The sequence below is a fragment of the Cyprinus carpio genome, chromosome B6, assembly GCF_018340385.1.
Source record: "Cyprinus carpio isolate SPL01 chromosome B6, ASM1834038v1, whole genome shotgun sequence".
NCBI classification, from domain to species: Eukaryota; Metazoa; Chordata; class Actinopteri; order Cypriniformes; family Cyprinidae; genus Cyprinus; species Cyprinus carpio.
In genome coordinates, this window is record NC_056602.1 from 21,360,325 (window position 1) to 21,380,902 (window position 20,578).

The 20,578-nt window shown below is 36.9% G+C and overlaps 1 protein-coding gene across 2 annotated transcripts in view; it reads left to right on the forward strand.

The window, feature by feature from the left end:
- LOC109091563 (inositol 1,4,5-trisphosphate receptor type 1-like) overlaps positions 1 to 20,560 on the forward strand; it is a 43,383-nt gene extending 22,823 nt beyond the window's left edge. The window contains exons 31-60 of one of the 2 annotated variants that reach the window (XM_042726216.1): positions 22 to 137; positions 490 to 625; positions 754 to 879; positions 955 to 1,083; positions 1,171 to 1,291; positions 1,593 to 1,777; positions 6,717 to 6,865; positions 7,038 to 7,149; positions 7,484 to 7,519; positions 8,294 to 8,341; positions 8,558 to 8,684; positions 8,768 to 8,940; positions 9,137 to 9,314; positions 9,539 to 9,792; positions 10,056 to 10,256; positions 10,383 to 10,493; positions 12,317 to 12,412; positions 12,533 to 12,661; positions 13,034 to 13,129; positions 13,227 to 13,419; positions 13,507 to 13,629; positions 13,734 to 13,909; positions 14,069 to 14,233; positions 14,476 to 14,665; positions 14,769 to 14,858; positions 15,318 to 15,430; positions 15,517 to 15,682; positions 15,777 to 15,937; positions 18,720 to 18,881; positions 19,070 to 20,560. In XM_042726216.1, the coding sequence (XP_042582150.1) occupies positions 22 to 137; positions 490 to 625; positions 754 to 879; positions 955 to 1,083; positions 1,171 to 1,291; positions 1,593 to 1,777; positions 6,717 to 6,865; positions 7,038 to 7,149; positions 7,484 to 7,519; positions 8,294 to 8,341; positions 8,558 to 8,684; positions 8,768 to 8,940; positions 9,137 to 9,314; positions 9,539 to 9,792; positions 10,056 to 10,256; positions 10,383 to 10,493; positions 12,317 to 12,412; positions 12,533 to 12,661; positions 13,034 to 13,129; positions 13,227 to 13,419; positions 13,507 to 13,629; positions 13,734 to 13,909; positions 14,069 to 14,233; positions 14,476 to 14,665; positions 14,769 to 14,858; positions 15,318 to 15,430; positions 15,517 to 15,682; positions 15,777 to 15,937; positions 18,720 to 18,881; positions 19,070 to 19,156 (4,149 nt within the window). In that variant the 3' untranslated portion in view covers positions 19,157 to 20,560. The remainder of the gene's footprint in view (positions 1 to 21; positions 138 to 489; positions 626 to 753; positions 880 to 954; positions 1,084 to 1,170; positions 1,292 to 1,592; positions 1,778 to 6,716; positions 6,866 to 7,037; positions 7,150 to 7,483; positions 7,520 to 8,293; positions 8,342 to 8,557; positions 8,685 to 8,767; positions 8,941 to 9,136; positions 9,315 to 9,538; positions 9,793 to 10,055; positions 10,257 to 10,382; positions 10,494 to 12,316; positions 12,413 to 12,532; positions 12,662 to 13,033; positions 13,130 to 13,226; positions 13,420 to 13,506; positions 13,630 to 13,733; positions 13,910 to 14,068; positions 14,234 to 14,475; positions 14,666 to 14,768; positions 14,859 to 15,317; positions 15,431 to 15,516; positions 15,683 to 15,776; positions 15,938 to 18,719; positions 18,882 to 19,069) is intronic. The other variant, XM_042726217.1, reaches the window with a different exon arrangement.
- Positions 20,561 to 20,578: the final 18 nt, after the last annotated feature.

Consider the following 20,578-nt stretch of genomic DNA (forward strand, 5'->3'; position numbering starts at 1 on the left):
ATATTATTTATGTGTATTTAGTTGGTGACAGCGGGGGAGGATGTGCTGGTGTTCTATAATGACCGGGCATCTTTTCAATCATTGGTTCAAATGATGCGCCTTGAGAGGGAACGACTTGATGAGAGCAGTGCACTCAGGTATAGAGGTTTATTGGCCCTGTCTCCACTCTATTAATACTTTTACATGTAAATGCTATTTTTAAAATGCAAATACTACAAAAATACAAATAGAATATAATAAACTGTAAAGTAACATAATATAAATAATTAGCATTTTATGTAGTAAAATTATATTATTCAATATATACAATTACATTATATTTTTTCTTATATGTGTCATTATATGTCATATTACACTGAGGTGGAAGTAGCATTTGTAATCTATGTTTTACAAAATCATACAAAGTTTGTAAGTGTATGTTCTTTGAGCTTTTTCCTGTTAAATGTTTGCCATTATAGGAATTAGATTTGGTCTCACTGACTCTTGCAGGTATCATATTCACTTAGTGGAATTGCTGGCTGTTTGCACTGAAGGGAAGAACGTCTACACTGAGATCAAATGCAACTCCCTGCTCCCCCTCGATGATATTGTACGTGTGGTCACTCACGAGGACTGCATACCAGATGTATGTGCACCAAGGGAATAAAGCCCAAAAGTGTCTGATGAATGTGTAAAATACTTTTAAATTTACTTTTTGCTAAAAAGTCATTGTATGCAGATTTTGATTATGTGAATATAATACTTCATATGTAGGTGAAGATGGCCTACGTGAACTTCCTGAATCACTGCTATGTGGATACAGAGGTTGAGATGAAGGAGATCTACACCAGCAATCACATGTGGAAACTTTTTGATGATTTTCTGGTGGACATCTGCAGAGTAAGACAAAACAAACTCACAGATATACTCACAATATGGTCTTGATGTTCATACATTCAGCATGGCTTCCCATAGGTGTGCAATAACACAAGTGAGCGTAAGCACGCTGACACAGTCCTGGAGCGCTACGTTACTGAGACCATCATGAGCATCGTCACCACCTTCTTCAGCTCGCCGTTCTCAGACCAGAGCACAAGTTTGCAGGTAACACACAGTGTCTTCCAGCAGCCCAGTACACCAGTACAGCATCCTTCAGACCATCAGTAGATGTGACATCTCTCTCTGTCTCAGACACGGCAGCCAGTGTTTGTGCAGCTGCTGCAGGCAGTTTTCCGTGTGTATCACTGCAATTGGCTGCTCCCAAGTCAGAAGGGCAATGTGGAAGCTTGCATCAAAGTGCTGAGTGACGTGGGTAAGAGCATCATTTCCACCAGCTGTTTTTAACTTTCATAATATTAGCTTCAGTTGTATAATTGTATTGTATAACATTATAATCTCAAAATTTGTGATAAAAAAGTTTCTACAAAAGTAGTTCTCAACCTTTTTGAATCAAAGTTCTCTGCTCCATTAGTGGCACCTAATGGAATAGAAAAAATAATAAATGTTTTTTTTTTTAAGGATTTTGATAAAAATATGTATGTATTGAAGCTCCTTGCTGGTTTTCCATGCGTAAATGCATAACCCTGAATGTGTGTGCCAATATTATTGTGCAGCCAAAGGCAGAGCCATTGCCATTCCTGTTGATCTGGACTGTCAGGTGAATAATCTGTTCATGAAGTCCAACAACATAGTGCAGAAAACAGCCCTGAGCTGGAGACAGTCCGTCCGTAACGCCACCCGAAGAGATTCTGTTATGACCACTTCCCGAGACTACCGCAACATTATTGAAAGACTTCAGGTGAGTGAGTGATATTGGCTCTGTTTTCAAAACCTAATGAGCTCCCCACAGAAACGGCATCATATTAGCCAAATTCTAAGGCAGTATCGCATGTGTCTTTAATGAAGAATATAGTTCCAGAATGCATGGCAGTGAGGTAATTGATTATTGATAAAAATAAACATTTAATTTAAAGGGGTCATATGATGCGATTTCAAATTTCCTTTCTCTTTGGAGTATTACAAGCTGTTCATGAATATATAAGATCCCTAAAGTTGCAAAGACTAAAGTCTCAAACCCAAAGAGATATTCTTTATAAAAGTTAAGACTCGTCCACTCCCTCCTAAAATGCCTCACTTAAACACGCCCCGAATATCAATTTAAAACTGCAGCGCTGCAGGAAAGTGGACTAGATAGTATGTTTTTACATTTTAGGTGTATTATTTTTGTTTATGTGTTGAATTTAAGTTTTGAAAAAGACGCTGCAGAGCATGACGTCATATCACGACAGTTGCAGCGTCTCAACAAATTTTGCATGCTCAAAGTCTAGTGTGACTGCGGCTTTATTCATTATAATCCGTAATTATGTCCCCACTAGATGCAACAAATGGCTGGTTTGTAATGGGTTTTATTGTTTTTGTCTTGTCGTGCCGGTGTTCTGACCGGGACACACATCACAGTATGGCAAGGGGCATAACATCCGTATTCGGCCAATCACAAAGCACTGGATAGCTGGCCAATCAGAGCACTCCTCGCTTTTTAGACCAATGAGCTAGCTTTGTAAAAAGCGACGTGTTTCAGAAAGGCGAGGCATAGAGGAGAAACATTAATGTACAGTATGTGGAAAATAATTTGTTTGTTGAACCTTTAACTGCATAAATACATTTCATTATAGGGCTGTGCGATTAATCTAAATCGCTTTATAGCACGATTTTCCTCAGACCTGACCTCCCACAGTATGTTATCCAATCAAATCAGAATGCAGCGCGCCTAAATGGAGCGCTAGAACAGAACAGACTGGGCATATGCCTACGTAACTCCAGGTTCACACACTGTCTGTGATGCGTATTTTTTCCGAGCCCATGTTAACGGATCAGAGCGTTCACACTGCACGCGGAAAAAGATGCGAAAGATGTGAACAGAAAAGGTTAGAAATAGAAAGGTGTGAAAATAATTAAAGGGTAACTAAACCCCTGGTCAGAGCCTGACTCCACCCACTGGCAATATTTGAAAAATGCTGAAAAGTGGGCAGAGCACAGCGGAGATAGAGGGGACGAACCGAGGGCGGGGCTGAGCGGGTGGGGCGTGAACCTGAGACCCGCAGTAACGGATTAATTGACAGCTAAAATGGAGAGTGACTGTAGTGACGCAAGTAGCTTTGCAACAGAGCGTTCATTTGAAGTAGAGGACTTTTCTCCCCCACCTTCCCCTGAAGTGGAGGATGTCGAGGTGTCTGTGGACGCAGGGCCAGGGCCTGAGCCATATCAATTCGAGTCGCTGGCTCAAACTGCGGTCTTAGCTCCCGCATCGCGATCGGCATCCAACGATGTTAGTGAAGCAGCCGCTACAGTGATTTTGACGGAACAAGATGGTTTTATACTGCCAAGGGCGTGGTAGCTCGTACCAAGGGTGTGGTGAGCTGGAAACTACATACGTCACCTGCCACCGCTTACGTCACGTACCACCCCAAACATCCCATAGGAAAAATCAACTGCAGTAGCCACCGTTCATCCTGAAGAGGGCAGCACTCAGACGTTTTTACACCATATATTGTAGAATTAAAACACTTTATACTCAAATGTCAAAAAAGTTACTCGAATCAATGAACAGCACTAATAAAGCCCCATTCTTACAGATCATTAACTAAAAAAAGTTGGTTTAGGGTTTAGTTACACTTTAATGTCCAGCACATGAGCATAGAGAGAGTTGTGAGTGCACAGGACGCAGTTTGAGCGAGAGGAGACATGTTTTAAGTGCGCACACTCTCTCCGGGCGAGAGCAGCGTGTATCTGAGCACGCACGTCTGGTTTTGTGACAGAGCAAAGGAAATCTGCATGCGAGTGGAGAGATTCGCGCTTGAGCATTATTCTCGCTGCTGCTTCTGCACTGCATGCACATACTATATACACACCGCAGATGGAGTACGTGTGAACCTGTATAATGTATATCAAATATATTTCAACACCTGAGGCACCGCTACAATGAGCTCTATGACCAATGCATGGAAAAAAAGAAAAAAAAAAATCCCTGGACACAGGATTTTTTTTTTTTTTTTTTTTTTGCCATATGTCTAGACATTTTGTAACATCTTTACTTAGTGATTATTTTGACTTATACCTGTTCTAGAGACATGTTACAACTTTTTGATGAAGCTCTAATTGGTTTTCTTTTGGAAATATGTTTCAAATTCCTACTGAATGTATTTATGACTGTAAAGCATGTCTGAGTGTGTCAAAATCGTGATTAAAATCGAAATCGCAAAAAAATCTAAGAAATCGTGATAGGTTTTGTCCATATCGCACAGCCCGATTTCATTACACCAAATACACAAAATAATGTTCTTTTTAGCAACATCATATGACCCCTTTAATACTAAAATGTATTAATAATCCATTAAAAATAGAGTAGGCCTATTCTTTAAATATGTGTTTAATATGTGTTTTATGTTTATTAGCATATTTGTGCAGTTATTTTAAAAACAAGTTACCTCTATTGAAATCATTTGGATTTGGAGAGGTTCTGTTTCTGTGGCTTTGCCTATGTTATTGCCTATGTAGAGCATTCTAAATTATTTACTCTTGAGGTTCAGTGATGGTTAGGATGATGCTCTAGAACGATGCTGCCTAGGTAGGCAGCGAGGCAGCTCACTAGGTTTCAGAAGAGAGCTGAAGAGGCTCTGCCGTGAGGAGGATGTTGCTTTGAACGTGATTCTCGCGTGACTATGGATGTGATTCAAGGTGGCGGCGTCAATACTGTAAACACCAAAACAATCCCATATCATTATATATAAAATATATAAAATAAACTATTTATTTCGCTTCGTCTCTTTTACGGTTTCACAGCAATTGTGGAGAACATCAAAAACCTCAAACGATTCATAGACTATTACTTTTATGCATGTAACATCATGCCTAAACTGCAGAAAAAACACAGGCTACGAGATGAATCGGCAGAAACAGAGGAAAACACTACACCAGTAGAGCTGAGCTTATTGGAATCTATCAAGTCATCGTAGGTGTATATGACTTTCTTCTATCAGATGAATCCAGCCATAGTAAAAATAAAAACACACATCTACCTTTCAAGAAGTTTAATGCCACTCAGCGGGTGTTGCAGTGCATCAGTCCAAAAGAAGTGAAATAAAAAGCGCCCATCCATAATAAAAAGTGTCTCACACTGCTCCGGGGGGTGAACCACTGATCTATATATGACTGGATCGCTCATCGCGTTCTAAACTGCCAGCAGGCAGTGAAGCCACCGGAAGTGTTCGATCCGCCATCTTACTAATCCCTACCGGCAGAGAGCACCACTGAGTCACATTCAAACCGCTGTCCTAAAATCACCCGAAGCAAATCAGTCAAACGGGACTAGTTTTTATGTTATGTGTATGTAAATTAATGTTTACTTCAGATGTTATCTGCAGTGTTTACGGTCTTTTGGGGCAGTATAAGCAATATATTTAAACCGTTTAGGTGGGTGTGTCTGCTGCTAACTGACGACACAGGTAACGATCCAGCACAAAATATAGCCTATTTCTTTATGAACATAATTATTCAGGAATTATTAAACATGAACGTATTAGTATCAGAAATGGATTTGAATATATTACAACGAATAATACAATTATGTTGTTAATGTTGCTCTATAATGAAATGAAAAGCTTAACTTACTATCTTGGAAATAAAGCTTTATGTCTTTAAATCCGTACTGTATATAGTCAGTTATTTCTCTGAATAAATTTAGATTTCAGAATGAGCCCTTTGTCGTTTGTTTTATATGTTGAGGTCGTGTCCGTCTGATGTTTATCATGTTCATGATGTTCGCTACTGTAATGAACGCAGGTTTTTAATAAGTAGGGGAAATTCCCGACATTTAAAAAAATAACCGTTTACATGTCTAGGGTGTTTGCATTGTAATAATGTACAGAAATACTTCAGATTTATAAACGCTGACTTGTTAGGTGATGTTTTCTCATTAAAATCATACAGTTTCCTATTAATTCAATAGAACGTTTACGCACACTAGGGATTACCAATATGGCGGCGCGGCGGCTTCACTTTCATGACGTCATGAGCAATCCAGTTCTATATTATAGATCAGTGGGGTGAACAAAGGCCTCCTGTAGCGAATCAATGCGGGAAGTGAGGAAATGTATCTCCTGTCTATCATCATCATCACCATCATCATCATCACTAATATTTAATAATCTACTTATATTTGTTGAAAGACTATATTCCTTACATCACTGTTTGTGATCCTTCTGCTTCATTTTTTTTATCCTTTTTTTCCTCTCTTCTCTGCATTAACCAAATACACTGGAAATATTTCTTAGCAATCAGTGTCATAACAAATGTGTCTATATTATATTTGTATATGTTACAACCGAATGTTACTACTACTACTACTACTACTACTACTACAATTATATTATTATAATTTTTTCTCACTCTCCCTCTTGCTATCTGTCTGTATGTCTGTCATTTGTTTTGTCAAATTATGTCTGCTGTCAAATTTTTTCTTCTATTGTCTTCTATCATATTTTTTTGTTAAGAAAAAAAAGAAGAGAGCATATGTCATGTCAAAGATAACACTTGTTTTTTCTTATAGTTCCTATCATTAAACCGGCATTCAATTGTTTTGCCTCAGTGCCTTACTTTGTTAGGGTGTGTGGTAAATGTGTGCTTTTGCTTGTGTTTGTGTGTGTGTGTGTGTGTGTGTGTATGTGTGTGTGTGTATGTAGGATATAGTGTCTGCACTGGAAGAGCGGTTGAGGCCTCTGGTTCAGGCTGAGCTGTCTGTATTGGTGGATGTTCTCCATCGTCCAGAACTGCTGTTCCCAGAGCACACTGAAGCCCATCGCAAGTGTGAGAGTGGAGGCTTCATCTGCAAGTATGATGAACTCTTATCGTGCCTGCATTATCTTCAATATAATAATATATAAAACACCCTAATAAAATATGGTATTACTTAATATAGCTTAATACTTATTAATGATACAATATTATGCTGTCATTGTTTATGTTTGAATTACATTAGCATATTGTATCTGCTTTTTGTACAGATTGATTAAACATACCAAGCAACTTCTAGAGGAAAATGAGGAGAGGCTTTGTATCAAAGTTCTGCAGACACTCAGAGAAATGATGACCAAAGACAGAGGATATGGAGAGAAGGTATTTACCACAAAACCATTATTAAAAGGACTAACGGAAGTGATTCAGCTGTGCCTACAAAAACAATGTTTTCTTAAGGTAGAATACAGATGTGATAGTGTTGTGAGAGGTTGATGGTATTGTCCACTACACGTACTGTCTTCATTTGTAGTGTCTGCATGTGTGACCTTAATCACAAATGCAAGTTGTGTAAGAGCACCTTTGCTTAAGTTTGAGTTGATCACATTTCCTCTGTTATATCTTCTTGTTAGCGCTCATATCACTAATAGTTACTGGCTTAATTTGAAGTATGTCCACTCTTTCATTAACCCCGTCCTTCATTCCTCTTTTTCAGCTACTGGGATTTGATGATGAGATGGATGTATCTGAGGTTGTCCTCTTTTTGTCATTCATCCCATCTTTCCCATATTTATTTATCTACTTTTTTTCTCTACTTTCTTTTTCCATCCTTGAGAATTGGAATGGGAAATTTGACCTAAGTACATATATTTTATTAGATTTGGTTTGGTTTGGTGTTTCCCCTAAAACAACTTGTTACCTCTAAAAAGTAGCAAATCATGATTTGGCCAAACTTTGATGAGAAAGAAAAAAGTATGTATAAAAGGCGCAAGCCATTCAATGTGTATGATCTACTTTGAAGTCCTGAAATACACAAGAAATTGTGTTCTTCAAACCATTTTGTAGTGCTGTAATTGCACTTCTAATGCAGTATGAGGTTATAGTAAAATTAAAGATTGTTCTGAAAGATTTAGAAGCAATCTTTTGATTGTATCTTAATATTTACAAACCATTTGGGTAATAACTGAATATTTGGGCAGTTTGGATATTAACTGCTATGTTACAGACTTTTATTCTGACCATTACATTCTCATCTTGTGCTTAATCTGTCCAATTTTCTACTCTGTTTTACATTCTTTTCTGTTTAATCATATTGTACTGTATATAAGTATTCACTAACATAACTCACTTTCAGAGCATAACTAACTAGTTAACTATGAGCTAAATGCATAATTTTAGTTATTTTCGTCTACTGATGTTATTATACACCAAGCATGCTGCTAGGATAGAGCTGGAGATAATCGCATGATGATACTCTACTAACTCTGTGTTAGTGTTCTGTTGTCCACTCTGCTCACTCACTCAGGTGGTGGATTTGAGTCTGCCACCAAAACAGCTGGAGGATCGAAGGAGGGTAGGTTACTAACTTTACCTAACCCTGCTCTCCAACCACATATCTGTACCTCTCAGCTGCCCTGGTTCAACTATATCTATTCCTTCAAAATGTATTCCCATATATGATACATATTGCTCAAAAGAATACTGTTTTACAGCCATGCGGTGAACAAGCTAAAGCAAGAATGGCAAAGGAAAAAACTTCCAAAATATAAGATTGCCACACTCATTACAGGGGGAGGCCCTACGGCAGCTACTTGTCAACCGTTACTATGGCTTCAAGAGTGGTGGGCGGAGAGAAAGTCTGACCTCCTTCAGTAACTCCACCCTGGCTCCTGTAGGACCAATCAAAAGCCAGCCAGGTGGGGGAATTTTTCATTGTAGTTTCTTGGAACATCTGTGATGTAATTTAACAGAAAGTTTTGGTGTGTTTGTATTACCTCAGGGGGTTTGAGCAGGGCTGAGATGTCATTGATGGAGGTGCAGTGCCATCTGGACCGTGAAGGAGCATCAGACCTCGTCATCGATCTTATTATGAATGCTACAAGTGACCGTGTCTTCCACGAAAGCATCCTATTGGCCATTGCACTGTTGGAGGGCGGGAACACCATCATACAGGTCAGAAAGGCCTGTCAGTAAAATGATTAAGCGATAGAATTAAACGTAGTGGTATTAAATTATTCAGTATTCACTACAGCTTAAAAGATGGGGTCAGCAAGACTTTAAAGAAATGAATGTTTATTCAACAAGTAGGCATTATATTGATCAAAAGTGGTAATGGTAAATTTATGTTTGTATTCTTATCTCTTTTCAGCACTCGTTCTTCAAACGTTTAACAGAAGACAAAAATTCTGAAAAGTTTTTTAGGGTGTTTTATGATAGAATGAAAGCTGCTCAGTTGGAAATCAAAGCCACAGTTACCGTCAACACCAGTGACTTGGGCAACAAGCGGCCAACGGACAACACTCCAGATACCCCACAACGCCGGAGAGGTTGGGGTTGTCAGTATTTTATCTCTCATCCTACGCTATCTTTCTTTACACTAAATACCACTTGGTTTGATATTTAGTTTTCTGATGCACTGAAATTCATGGTTTGAAGTCCAAATACTTGTTGAGAGCACTGCATAATGTTATCAAGACTGATATTTAATTTTATGAGAAGTTATGTCACTTTGAGATTATAAATAAGAAATCATCTTTTTCTTCCTCTCCAGAAAAAAATTCAGGTGTCGTGGTGACTGATGATACCCGTGAGCAGCTGTTGGAGGCATCTGCTGTGACTAAGAAGGCCTATGGTTCGTATCGCAGAGATGCTGATCCTGAGGAGGCTTATGGCACTACTGATGGAGACAAAGGGGGTGGAGATAAAGGAACAGAGCAGGGCGAGATGAGCCCTGTCATTCTTATCATGCAGCCAATCCTGCGCTTCCTACAACTGCTGTGTGAGAACCATAATCGAGATCTGCAGGTGTGTGTGTGATTGTCTGCCTCTCCATCTGTCACATTTATTGCATTTTTTTTGTTAATCTAGCCGGATTAGAGGTTCACTATCTAACCCAAGCCTGAAGGAAATCAACTGTTTTGAGTTCGATTTTTGGTTAGATCTCAAACTTTGACAGTATCAGTATTGTGTCATTCATTGGGTCTTGTGTATGTTACTGGTTTGAACTGGTTTTAATACATTACATCATGTATGTTTAGAACTTTCTGGGGGTTTTTTTTCTCCTGCAGAATTTTCTGCGCTGTCAGAACAACAAGAACAACTATAACCTGGTGTGTGAAACCCTGCAGTTCCTGGACTGCATCTGTGGAAGTACAACAGGAGGCCTGGGGCTGTTAGGGCTGTATATCAACCAGCATAATGTGGCTCTCATTAATCAGACTGTAGAGAGTCTCACTGAATACTGTCAAGGGCCCTGCCATGATAACCAGGCAAATACACTAACACAATCAAGTTTTAGCACCTTTATTCTTCCTCTATTTTGCAATTATAATCTTCCAATTGCTCATAAACATACTTCCCATATTGAATGTGCTCTGTTATGCTTGTTTTTGCAGAATTGCATTGCCACCCATGAGTCTAATGGCATTGACATCATCATTGCACTGATTCTGAATGATATTAATCCACTGGGCAGAAAGAGAATGGATCTGGTTCTGGAACTAAAGGTACATCACTTGACTCTTAATTGACAAAGTAACAACCTTCTCATTTCATAGTAACATCAAATTTGACTGTGCAAAGGGGTCAGGCCTCAAGTCCTTTTTGGCTTCTTGTACTTCTGCCGTGATGACAAAGTTGGTCATTTTAAAACTTTTTTTATTTACAAAAACTATAGTAGGGTTAGAAGTTGATTACCAATGAATTTACACAACATATCTAAGAATACTATTTACTCACAGTGTTGGGTAAGTTACTTTCAAATTGCTAATTACATCATCAATATTGTATTTAAATTACTTTACTAATTACTCTGTCTGAAAAGTAACTAAGTTACTCAATAACTAACTAAATTATTCAAATCGCTATGAGGCGATATCTTAAAATCCCTATAAACCTTAATAGAAATTAAACTCTTTATTCTTTCAATTTGAGTCAAACATAGAATAGTTTAGCCTTTTAGCTTTAAAACAATGGTAATACTTAAACATTTTTATAAAAAAAAAAGTAACCTTCTTTGGTTAACAAATAGAAATACTCTGAATAATAACATATCTGAATAACAAAAAGCTTAAGAAAAGTTATACAATACATTTCAGTTTGGCAAGATGTTCAGGAAAAGCCCAACTAGTAAAATCAGTACATGTTTATTATTAAAATAACACGTTAACTAATGTAGGTAAGTATAAATTACATAAATTATCTTCTTTGCTGAATAAAGCCGTGTCAGATCGTGCTGTTCTTCTGAAGTAAATTCCTCATAGCAGGACTTCTTTCAAAAACGATGAAAATTAGACGAATCTTGATTTTTTATTTTTTTTTGTATCTAGATGACTACATCGCTTTAGTTTCATACGGATTACATAATCAGAGAATATTTGTTTTCGATTTTAATTTGGTTAATTTAAAAGTAGACACTTCAAGCTTTCATATGCAGGAAAGACTGTGCCTTGCTTTAGTTTCATATGGATTACATAATCAGATAATATTCGTTTTTGATTTTAATTCGTTCGTTTAAAAGTAGACACAAGCTTTTTATAGACATATGTCTCTGTGCCAAATATTCACTGAGTTTGTGACGTGTAGAAAGTTGCTCACCGAGAAATAGACGGCAGAAATTGCACCGTTTGTTTTGTTTATTTTGCAAAAGCACAATGTTTTGTTGTTATTGTCAGTGTAAACAAATAAAAGTAGGCCCTTTTTAGATTCAATTGATTTTAGTCTTATCTGTATCTGAGTATTTAAGGTTTCTCTGTGAATCAGGAAAAACTGAAAGTGAACGCGTGTGCAGAGGGTTAAAGACGCTGCATTCAATTTTATCTTTAGACTGTAAATTTAGATTTCAAATTCAATATTGATTTTAGAAATGTTGAAATTATTTACTGTATATAACGCAAATACTTTATAAGTAACTGTAATTAAATTACCTAAAAATGAGCAGTAATCCCTTACTTTACTTTTTCAGTGGATAAGTAATTTAATTACAGTAACATGTTGCACCCAACACTGTTTGTGATTACAAGATATTTAAGATTACTTTTTACTCACAAATAGCAACTTCCACCCACTAAAAGATTTTTGAGCTTGACATAACTAGAAAAATTGTATTTGTATTTGTTATTTGTTTAAAAACCACTGCTATAAAGTCTACAGAACATGTTATGTAATGTGAACGTGCAAATGTTATATTTAAGTTCATTTGAAGTAGTGAAAACTAAGTGAAAATGTAATCAAGATGGTCAGTCATTTTTTTTTTTTTTGGGGCATAGTAGTTTTATTCAATACTTTGGCCAGTTAAATTTCATGTAGCATTATTTGTCCTTTTCCTTAGAATAATGCATCTAAGCTACTGCTGGCCATCATGGAGAGCCGTCATGACAGTGAGAACGCAGAGAGAATCCTGTACAACATGAGACCAAAAGAACTGGTGAGTATGTTAGTTATTATCCCAGTACATCCTGGATCTGTCATTGCTTTAACTGTCTCTTGGAGTCATTCTTTGGCTACAACATCTGCACAACCCCAGCTGTGTGTGTTCATGTTCAAGGTGGAGGTGATGAAAATGGCTTACCAGCAGGGGGAAACAGAGTTTGAGGATGAGGAACAGGAGAATGGAGAGGACCATGCTGCCTCACCTCGAAATGTTGGACACAACATCTATATCCTTGCTCATCAGGTACACACACACTCCTGTACAACTTTTCCCACATCTATCAGTGTAGGGTATAAGAAGAACATTTGTCATTCATTTGCAATATATGGTAAAATTTACACTGTGGCAAAACTGTAACGAGTCACGACAAATGTATAGTTTGTATTACGCATGCCAATTCCATCAGCAAGAGTTAGATTACTATTTTCTGTTACTGGCTGATTAACATTTTATTTAATTACCAAAGACAGCTTTCAGTTTTGGAAGTTGCATAAGAACAGTTTATTTAGACTGTGGCCAACTTTTACAGTCAACCACAATACCAAATGTTCCTCACTTTATCTAAGATCAATTCATTAAATTAGTAGTGTGATCTGATTTAACCTGCTATTTCAGCTGTCACGTCACAATAAGGAGTTGCAAATACTACTGAAACCAGGTGGGGAAGACCAGGCCCTGGAGTATTACACTGAACACACTGCACAGATAGAGGTAACACACACAAACACTTTTAACAACTCTTAAAACATGTAGTGTATTGTTTTTAAAATCCCATCTTATGCTGGTGTATTTGTCTGTGTAAAAATAGATAGTCCGGCATGATCGCACAATGGAACAGATCGTGTTTCCCGTACCAAATATCTGCTCTTTTCTCACAAATGAGTCCAAGCTGCGTGTGTACTATGGTACAGAGAGAGACGAACAGGGCAGTAAAATAAATGACTTCTTCCTGCATGCAGACGACCTGTTCAATGAAATGAGGTGGCAGAAAAAACTAAGAGGTAAATGTGTGTTTTCATTCTCTAGTGTTTGAGAATGATTCATTTTATCATCATTTCTGAAATGTATCCCTGTAATTCTGTTTTTAGTACAACCAGTGTTGTACTGGTGTAGCCGGAACATGTCGTTCTGGAGTAATGTGTCTTTTAACCTGGCTGTTCTCATTAATCTGTTGGTGGCGTTCTTTTACCCTCTGGACGCAATGAGTGAAAGTGAGTTCCCCTCTGTATTGTCTACACGAGTCAGGCTTTCTTTACACAATATACTTGGCGTGTGTGAACATTTATACCTTGTATGTGGTCTGTGTGTGTTTCAGGTTCACTAGATCCTTCTCTTTCTCTGTTGCTGTGGGTGTGTTTGTTGGGCTCGTTGGGGTTTGTGTTGATGTCACCAAAGCCGAATGCAGTGCGATTGCTGGTTATCTCCAGTGTGCTGCAGCTGGGCTTCTCAGTGGGGCTGCAGCATATGCTGACACTCCTGGGAGCTTTTAATGTAAGATCACACTCAGACGGACACACGTGGGAGGGATAGACTTGGAGTGCATACTTCAGTTCACACACAGTCATACCCTGTACACAAAGTTTCTTAACTGATAATCTTATGTGGTGTCAGTCTGTAGTGACAGTCTGACCTCATTTGGTGTCTGTGCAGGTTTGTAATAAGATAGTGTTCATGCTGAGCTTTGTGGGTAATCGCGGGACATTTACCCGTGGTTATCGGGTGATGGTGATGGATAAGGAGTTCCTGTTTCATCTGCTGTACCTTCTCATCTGCACTCTTGGCCTTTTTGGACACGTCTTCTTTTACAGTCTACTGGTCTGTTTGAAAACCTTACACTAACACATTTTTACTAACATATACCTAAACAGAAATTTGTGTCTAAATGTGTATGCTGTATATAGAGAGAGAGAATTAAATTAAAATATTTACCTAAAATTGACCGAATATTTATCTAATTTCATGTTGCATTCAATCATTTAATATAGAAAGGAAGAAAGAAAAAAAATCAAATATTTAGATCACTAATGTTAACTAATTGTACATTTGTGTGTTTGTAGTTGTTTGACCTGGTGAACAGGGAAGAGACACTTTTGAACGTTATCAAAAGTGTGACTCGAAATGGCCGCTCTATTGTCCTGACGGCTGTTCTGGGCCTGATCCTGGTCTACCTCTTCTCCATTGTTGGATATATGTTCTTCAAGGATGACTTCATCCTAGAGGTGAACCGCATCCCCAACGGCACCCTGGGTAACCCACATTCACACAGACATATCAAAGCAAATCACAAAGTAATCTTCATACTAGTGGGTGTGAAAATAATTTCTGTTGTATTTGAATATGTGTGTGTCAGAGGAGGGAGTAAATTTGGCTTCTGGTTTCCTGTCTGAGGGGGTCTGCGATGGGCAAAATGTGTCCTGTCTGACTGCAGATGTTGAGGAGGGTGAGCAGTATAATTCATCCTAACTACTGCATGATATGTTAAATAATGAAGTTATCATGAGCATAATTGGCATATGTCTATGTCAGACAAGTAAAACATTGCATATGTTTTTAGTAAAAAAATTTAAAAATTAATTGTTAGTAATAGCATACAGGTTGGGGCATGATTAAATCTGCTTTTTAAAAACGTGTGATTATTATTATTAACCATATTAATGGATAAATGTACTAAAATAACACTAAATACTTATTAATTATTAATTACTATTACGTATTATTAATTAATTTACTTATACTAAAAGGACACTTAAAATGGACAGCCCTAATCCAATTATTTCAGTCATGTTATCCAATTATTTAAATATTATGTGACTCTTTTTTTGGCAATATTTTTTAATCTGACATTTAGTTGTACACTGGAAGTGACTGGAAATAGAGGTTCTACGTTGTGTGTTTATAGATGATGTAGAGCGAGCGTGTGATTCTCTGTGGATGTGTATGATCACTGTACTGAGTCACGGTCTCAGGAGTGGTGGTGGAGTTGGAGATGTTCTGCGCAAGCCATCCAAAGGGGTACACACATGCATATATTTACAATAATAGTTAGTTTTTCCACATACAGTAGCAACCTGAAGCAAAACCCGTATGTGTGTTTGCAGGAGCGTCTGTTCGCTGCACGCGTCGTGTATGACCTTCTGTTCTTCTTCCTGGTGATCATCATTGTGTTGAATCTGATCTTTGGTGTCATCATTGATACGTTTGCTGATCTGAGAAGTGAGAAACAGAGGAAAGAGGAGATCCTCAAGACCACATGTTTTATCTGCGGTGAGATGAAGTTGCACAGTTATGCTCAAATAAACATAAATGTGCCTTCACGTGATTGGGGATTTATTTTTTGGGTTATCTGCTTGTTCACCAGGTCTGGAGAGGGATAAGTTTGATAATAAAACAGTGACATTTGAGGAGCACATCAAGGAAGAGCACAACCTATGGCATTACCTGTACTTCATTGTGCTGGTGCGGGTCAAGGACTCCACTGAATACACAGGCCCTGAGAGCTACGTCGCCCAGATGATCAAGGTGAGAACATACATGATGACATTATTATAAAGCTTTTACGAGGATTGCAAATATTATTAAATATGGCATTAAAAGTATAAAAGTCACTTGTTTTTATAAAGTAACACTGTCCAACATTGACACCTGCAGGTAAAGTTACTGCAGAGGCTTGCCTTTCTTCAGTCCATAGACTTACAACAGAGACCCCTTAGCGTGCCGTGACTTTTCTGGGTTGTAATTAAGAATGAATGGGGGAAAGTCACGTGGGAGGAGGCAATGTCTCTATCGTGATATGATTGGTAATGATTGAATGTGATTGGTTCATGCGATAAATCCAGCCTCTTGTTTTTGTGTGAGCTCTCTGCCTGAATGAAGAAAATGATGGTGTTATTGACTAATTATAAAGTACTCTCCCCCTTAGATACCACTACTTTGTGTCACGTCAAAATATAGCTTGAAATGGTCTGAAAACGTGATGACTGCATCAGTTTTTGGAGCATTCAGTTTGATGAAATGAAAGATATATCTTTGTGTCTGTGGCAGTGTTTACAGAGCTTTTATGACGATGACCTGAAATAAGTTGATTATTAAAAAGAACAGCTGAACATCAGTTCACAAATAAAAAATATAAGTAACATTTTACAATAAGGTGTCATTTAATGTGTAAACTAACATAAACAATGAACATTATTACAGTATTTATTAATCTTCGTTTACATTAGTTAATACAAATATTGTTGTTCATTGTTAGTTCATGTTAGTTCACAGGGCATAAACTAATGTTAACAAACACAACTTTTGATTTTAATAGTGCATTAGTAAATGTTGAAATGAATTTATTTTGTGTTCCATACTTTTTGTTAGGCCATGTTAGATATATATATACACATTAGGGGTGTCCCCGACTAAGGATTTTCATAATCGAATCGGAATTTTCGAATCTTGCCGATATTCGACTGATAGTCAAATCATATGTTTTGGGGGCGGGGCAAAATACATTACCAAGAATCAAGTCAGACATTCGACACTTGACAGTCATAATCATGTTAACACAGGGAAAATGTGTAACGGATGCCTTGCAGATACAAACGGGGTAAATAATGTTTTATGTTTTGATTAAAATATAGTTAACATTAAACGTCAGCAAAACCCTAAGAACATTTTTTACAATAGTGCTCTCATTCTAACATTATGTATTAATGTTATAGCAGTAAATATAATAGTTATTAATGTTCTGCATTTCTGTTTTGAGCTGCATGCTCTGAAGATGACCAGTAGAACGAAGCAGCGGGTTTTTTAATCAATGGGATTTAACTCATCAATTATCTCATATAAAATACGCTTTGTTATTTATACAACATAACGTTAATATTATGTTAATAGGCTGCACAAAATGCCCCGAATGCACAAACGTGTCTGTGCTGCTCTGAATGAACTCCTTTTTTGGATGCTTTCTTCACGCAACAATGTGCAGAAAGACAGAAAAAAAACTCACAACAAATATTCACAGCGTTTTATTATAATAGTGTTCTCATTATAATTGTAATGTATATGATAGTCCCAGTCATAGTTATTAATATTCTGCATCATTGTTTGTCCTGCTCGTGCTGTGCTCTGAAGAGATAATCACCATAGTACTACAATGACGCACTTAACTGCAGCGCAACTCAACCAAAGGCATCTTATACGAGATAAATAATAGCCTATGTACACAATATATATAAACCAGCTGAAATGTTTTGAAATCATTTTTACCCTACCTGTTCAAAAAAAATCCTGTCTTTCACTCTGCTTTTGTCAATTTGAGTCTTGTTAAAGTTTTAAATCTCTGCAGGGAAGATGCTCCTCTGTTGGTCACAGATCATGGAAAGTGAAACTTAAATCTATTGGGGTGGTTGGATTTATTCATGCACGTTAAATTATTTATTTGAAGCTTCTTTCTTTTTAGATTCTTATTTACAGCATTATTTTAATAGGCTGCATATTAACTTATTGGGAGAAGACCAGTAGTTCTATGTGAAATCAGACATTTGAGCACCCTCATATAGCCAAAATAGCATGATCATAGCACCCCGTGAATATTCAACAACTGTGAGATTGGTAGTGAATCAGGCTCCTCCTATTGAAGCATCGATTCTTTGACTATTCGGGGTCACCCCTCGTATAAATATATGGTCGTATGTATATATATATATATATATATATATATATATATATATATACTACTGTATATTGTGTGTGTACAAAACAAACAAAACAAAGTGTAAGTTCTGAGCATCTTCTCAGTGTAAATTACATTACAATTAAATTACAAAAAAAAATTCACGTAAAACTAATGAAAATGTATGTATTGTATATATTTAAGTACTTAAGTACTTACTTTTTACTTAAGTACTAAATTTTGTTGTATTTTAATTGTACGCTGATGTTAATAACAAAATCACTTTTTAGACACTGTGATTTTAATTACCTTTAATGATCAATGACAAATTATTTCAAACATATTACATTAAAATGAGGATAACATCTATATTCACATTACAGCAATTAGAATGAGGACAGAAAATTAAGCAAGAATAATGCTCTTTATTCCAAAATAAATAAATAAACCAAAATTATATTAACCTAATATTTATATATCCTAGTCATATGTCAACTCAAAATACAATATATATTCACCCATAGCATTTTATGGTATTTTAAATCCACTGCACCTTTTCTTCACAAATCAGCTTTGATAAAATCATGGTTTATCCTTTTCATGTTATTTATCAGTAACGTGACCTCTTTAACCCCCATTCAGGAACACAATCTGGACTGGTTTCCACGTATGAGAGCCATGTCACTGGTCAGCAGTGATGGTGAGGGTGAACAAAATGAACTGCGCAGTTTGCAGGAGAAACTAGAGTCCACAATGAGGCTGGTCTCCAACCTGACCAATCAGCTCACAGAGCTCAAAGAGCAGGTGCGTGTTTGACTAGTTTGATGAAGGTGCATGTATACACAGGCTGCCAAATTATTCTTAATAACAAACAGAATGCTTGTACTACACCTAGATTGTAAATGTGTCATAAACTGGTAATTTGTGGTATGAGGTATGAATTTCTAAGTTAATGGTTCTTGTCTGAACTCATCCCTGTTGTCAATCTTCAGATGACTGAGCAGAGGAAACACAAACAGCGGATTGGTCTGCTAGGAAACCCCGCCCACCTCAACGTCAACCCACAGCAGCCGGCATGAGAGGTGGGGCCTGAGGCCTGACTGACATAATGAAGTCTCATTCAATTATATACTGTCACACCCTTAAAAGTATCATCTTAATATGGACTCTTACATAGTCATGAGGTCATGTCTGGTAATACTTGGACATGTACACTCACTCAAGGACTCATTACTGTATGAGGTGCTATATTGTTTTTTTAAGCACTGACATGATCACTTCAGAAAGAGTCTTTGCACTGTGTATGAGTGTAGTATTATAAGATGCCTTCAGAGTGGTTCTTAGAATTATGTCCCTCTGGATTTCTTTGCACCTTTCTATCAGAATGGATTGCGTTTGAGATTATTAATATAATGTGTGAATTTTTTATATATTTTTTCTTTTGTATATTTATTTTGAATTTCTATTGCTAAGATGGACATCCATATGGAAGGTTTAATAAACACCTGCACTTACAAGTTTCTAGAACTAATAATGAATGAGACTAAATTGCCTTTAAAAGATGGGTTCGCTTTATAGGAACACCTCTGCTATGAAGACGCCAGTATGTATAAATAATTCAGAATTCGGTTCATGACAGAATGTTTTAATGACATTAATTCTAGAAAATGTGACATTGTGCGTCAAATTTGAGAACCATGAGCTTCACACGCATTATCATAGTCATTCCCACCAATCACTGTGACCCACAGGATAGATTAAACCACAGATTTACAGAGCATATTCGGTTCTCAGAAGTGCTCTTCAAAAAAAGAAATGAAAATACAGTCCTTGAAATAGAAATGACAATAATTGAGATGAAAACATTTTACTCACTATATCTCCATTAACACTATAGACTGTAGAGTAAAAAATACAAAATATATATATATATATAAAATCACAAATGAAATTCAAATCTAGTTGAGATTTAGGAAAGTACACTCTTTGTGCAAAAAATAAAGTTACCGTAAAGTACAAGTATGCTTAACATGCAAAAAAAATTGCTTACTATTGTAACAAGGCTTTAAAAAATGTAAACACTGAATTTGGCTTTTTCTGGAAATGTAACAGAGGTAATGTATTTGAAAATTTCTTGCTACATTTTGAGCATCCTAATTGACAGCTGTTTTTAAACAATTGTTTTTAAACATCTGTCACAATTGTGATCCGAGCTGCAATATCCAGATGGTTTCAACACTGTACGAAAGTAAAGATCATGTGCACTGATTTATCTGCAATTATGCCTTTTTAGTGTTAGATGACAGCCAAAGCACTTAATTTAAATTGTAGTGTGTGAATGACTGAGATGTAAAATATTGCTTAAGAAAACGTGAAGACAGGACGAAAAAAAAAAAAAAACTTAAATAGCCAGTATGTGGAAAAGACACACCAGCACTGATCATTTATTCTCACATACAAAACGTTAATGATTCCAGCAAAAATCTTCAGTAGAAAATTAT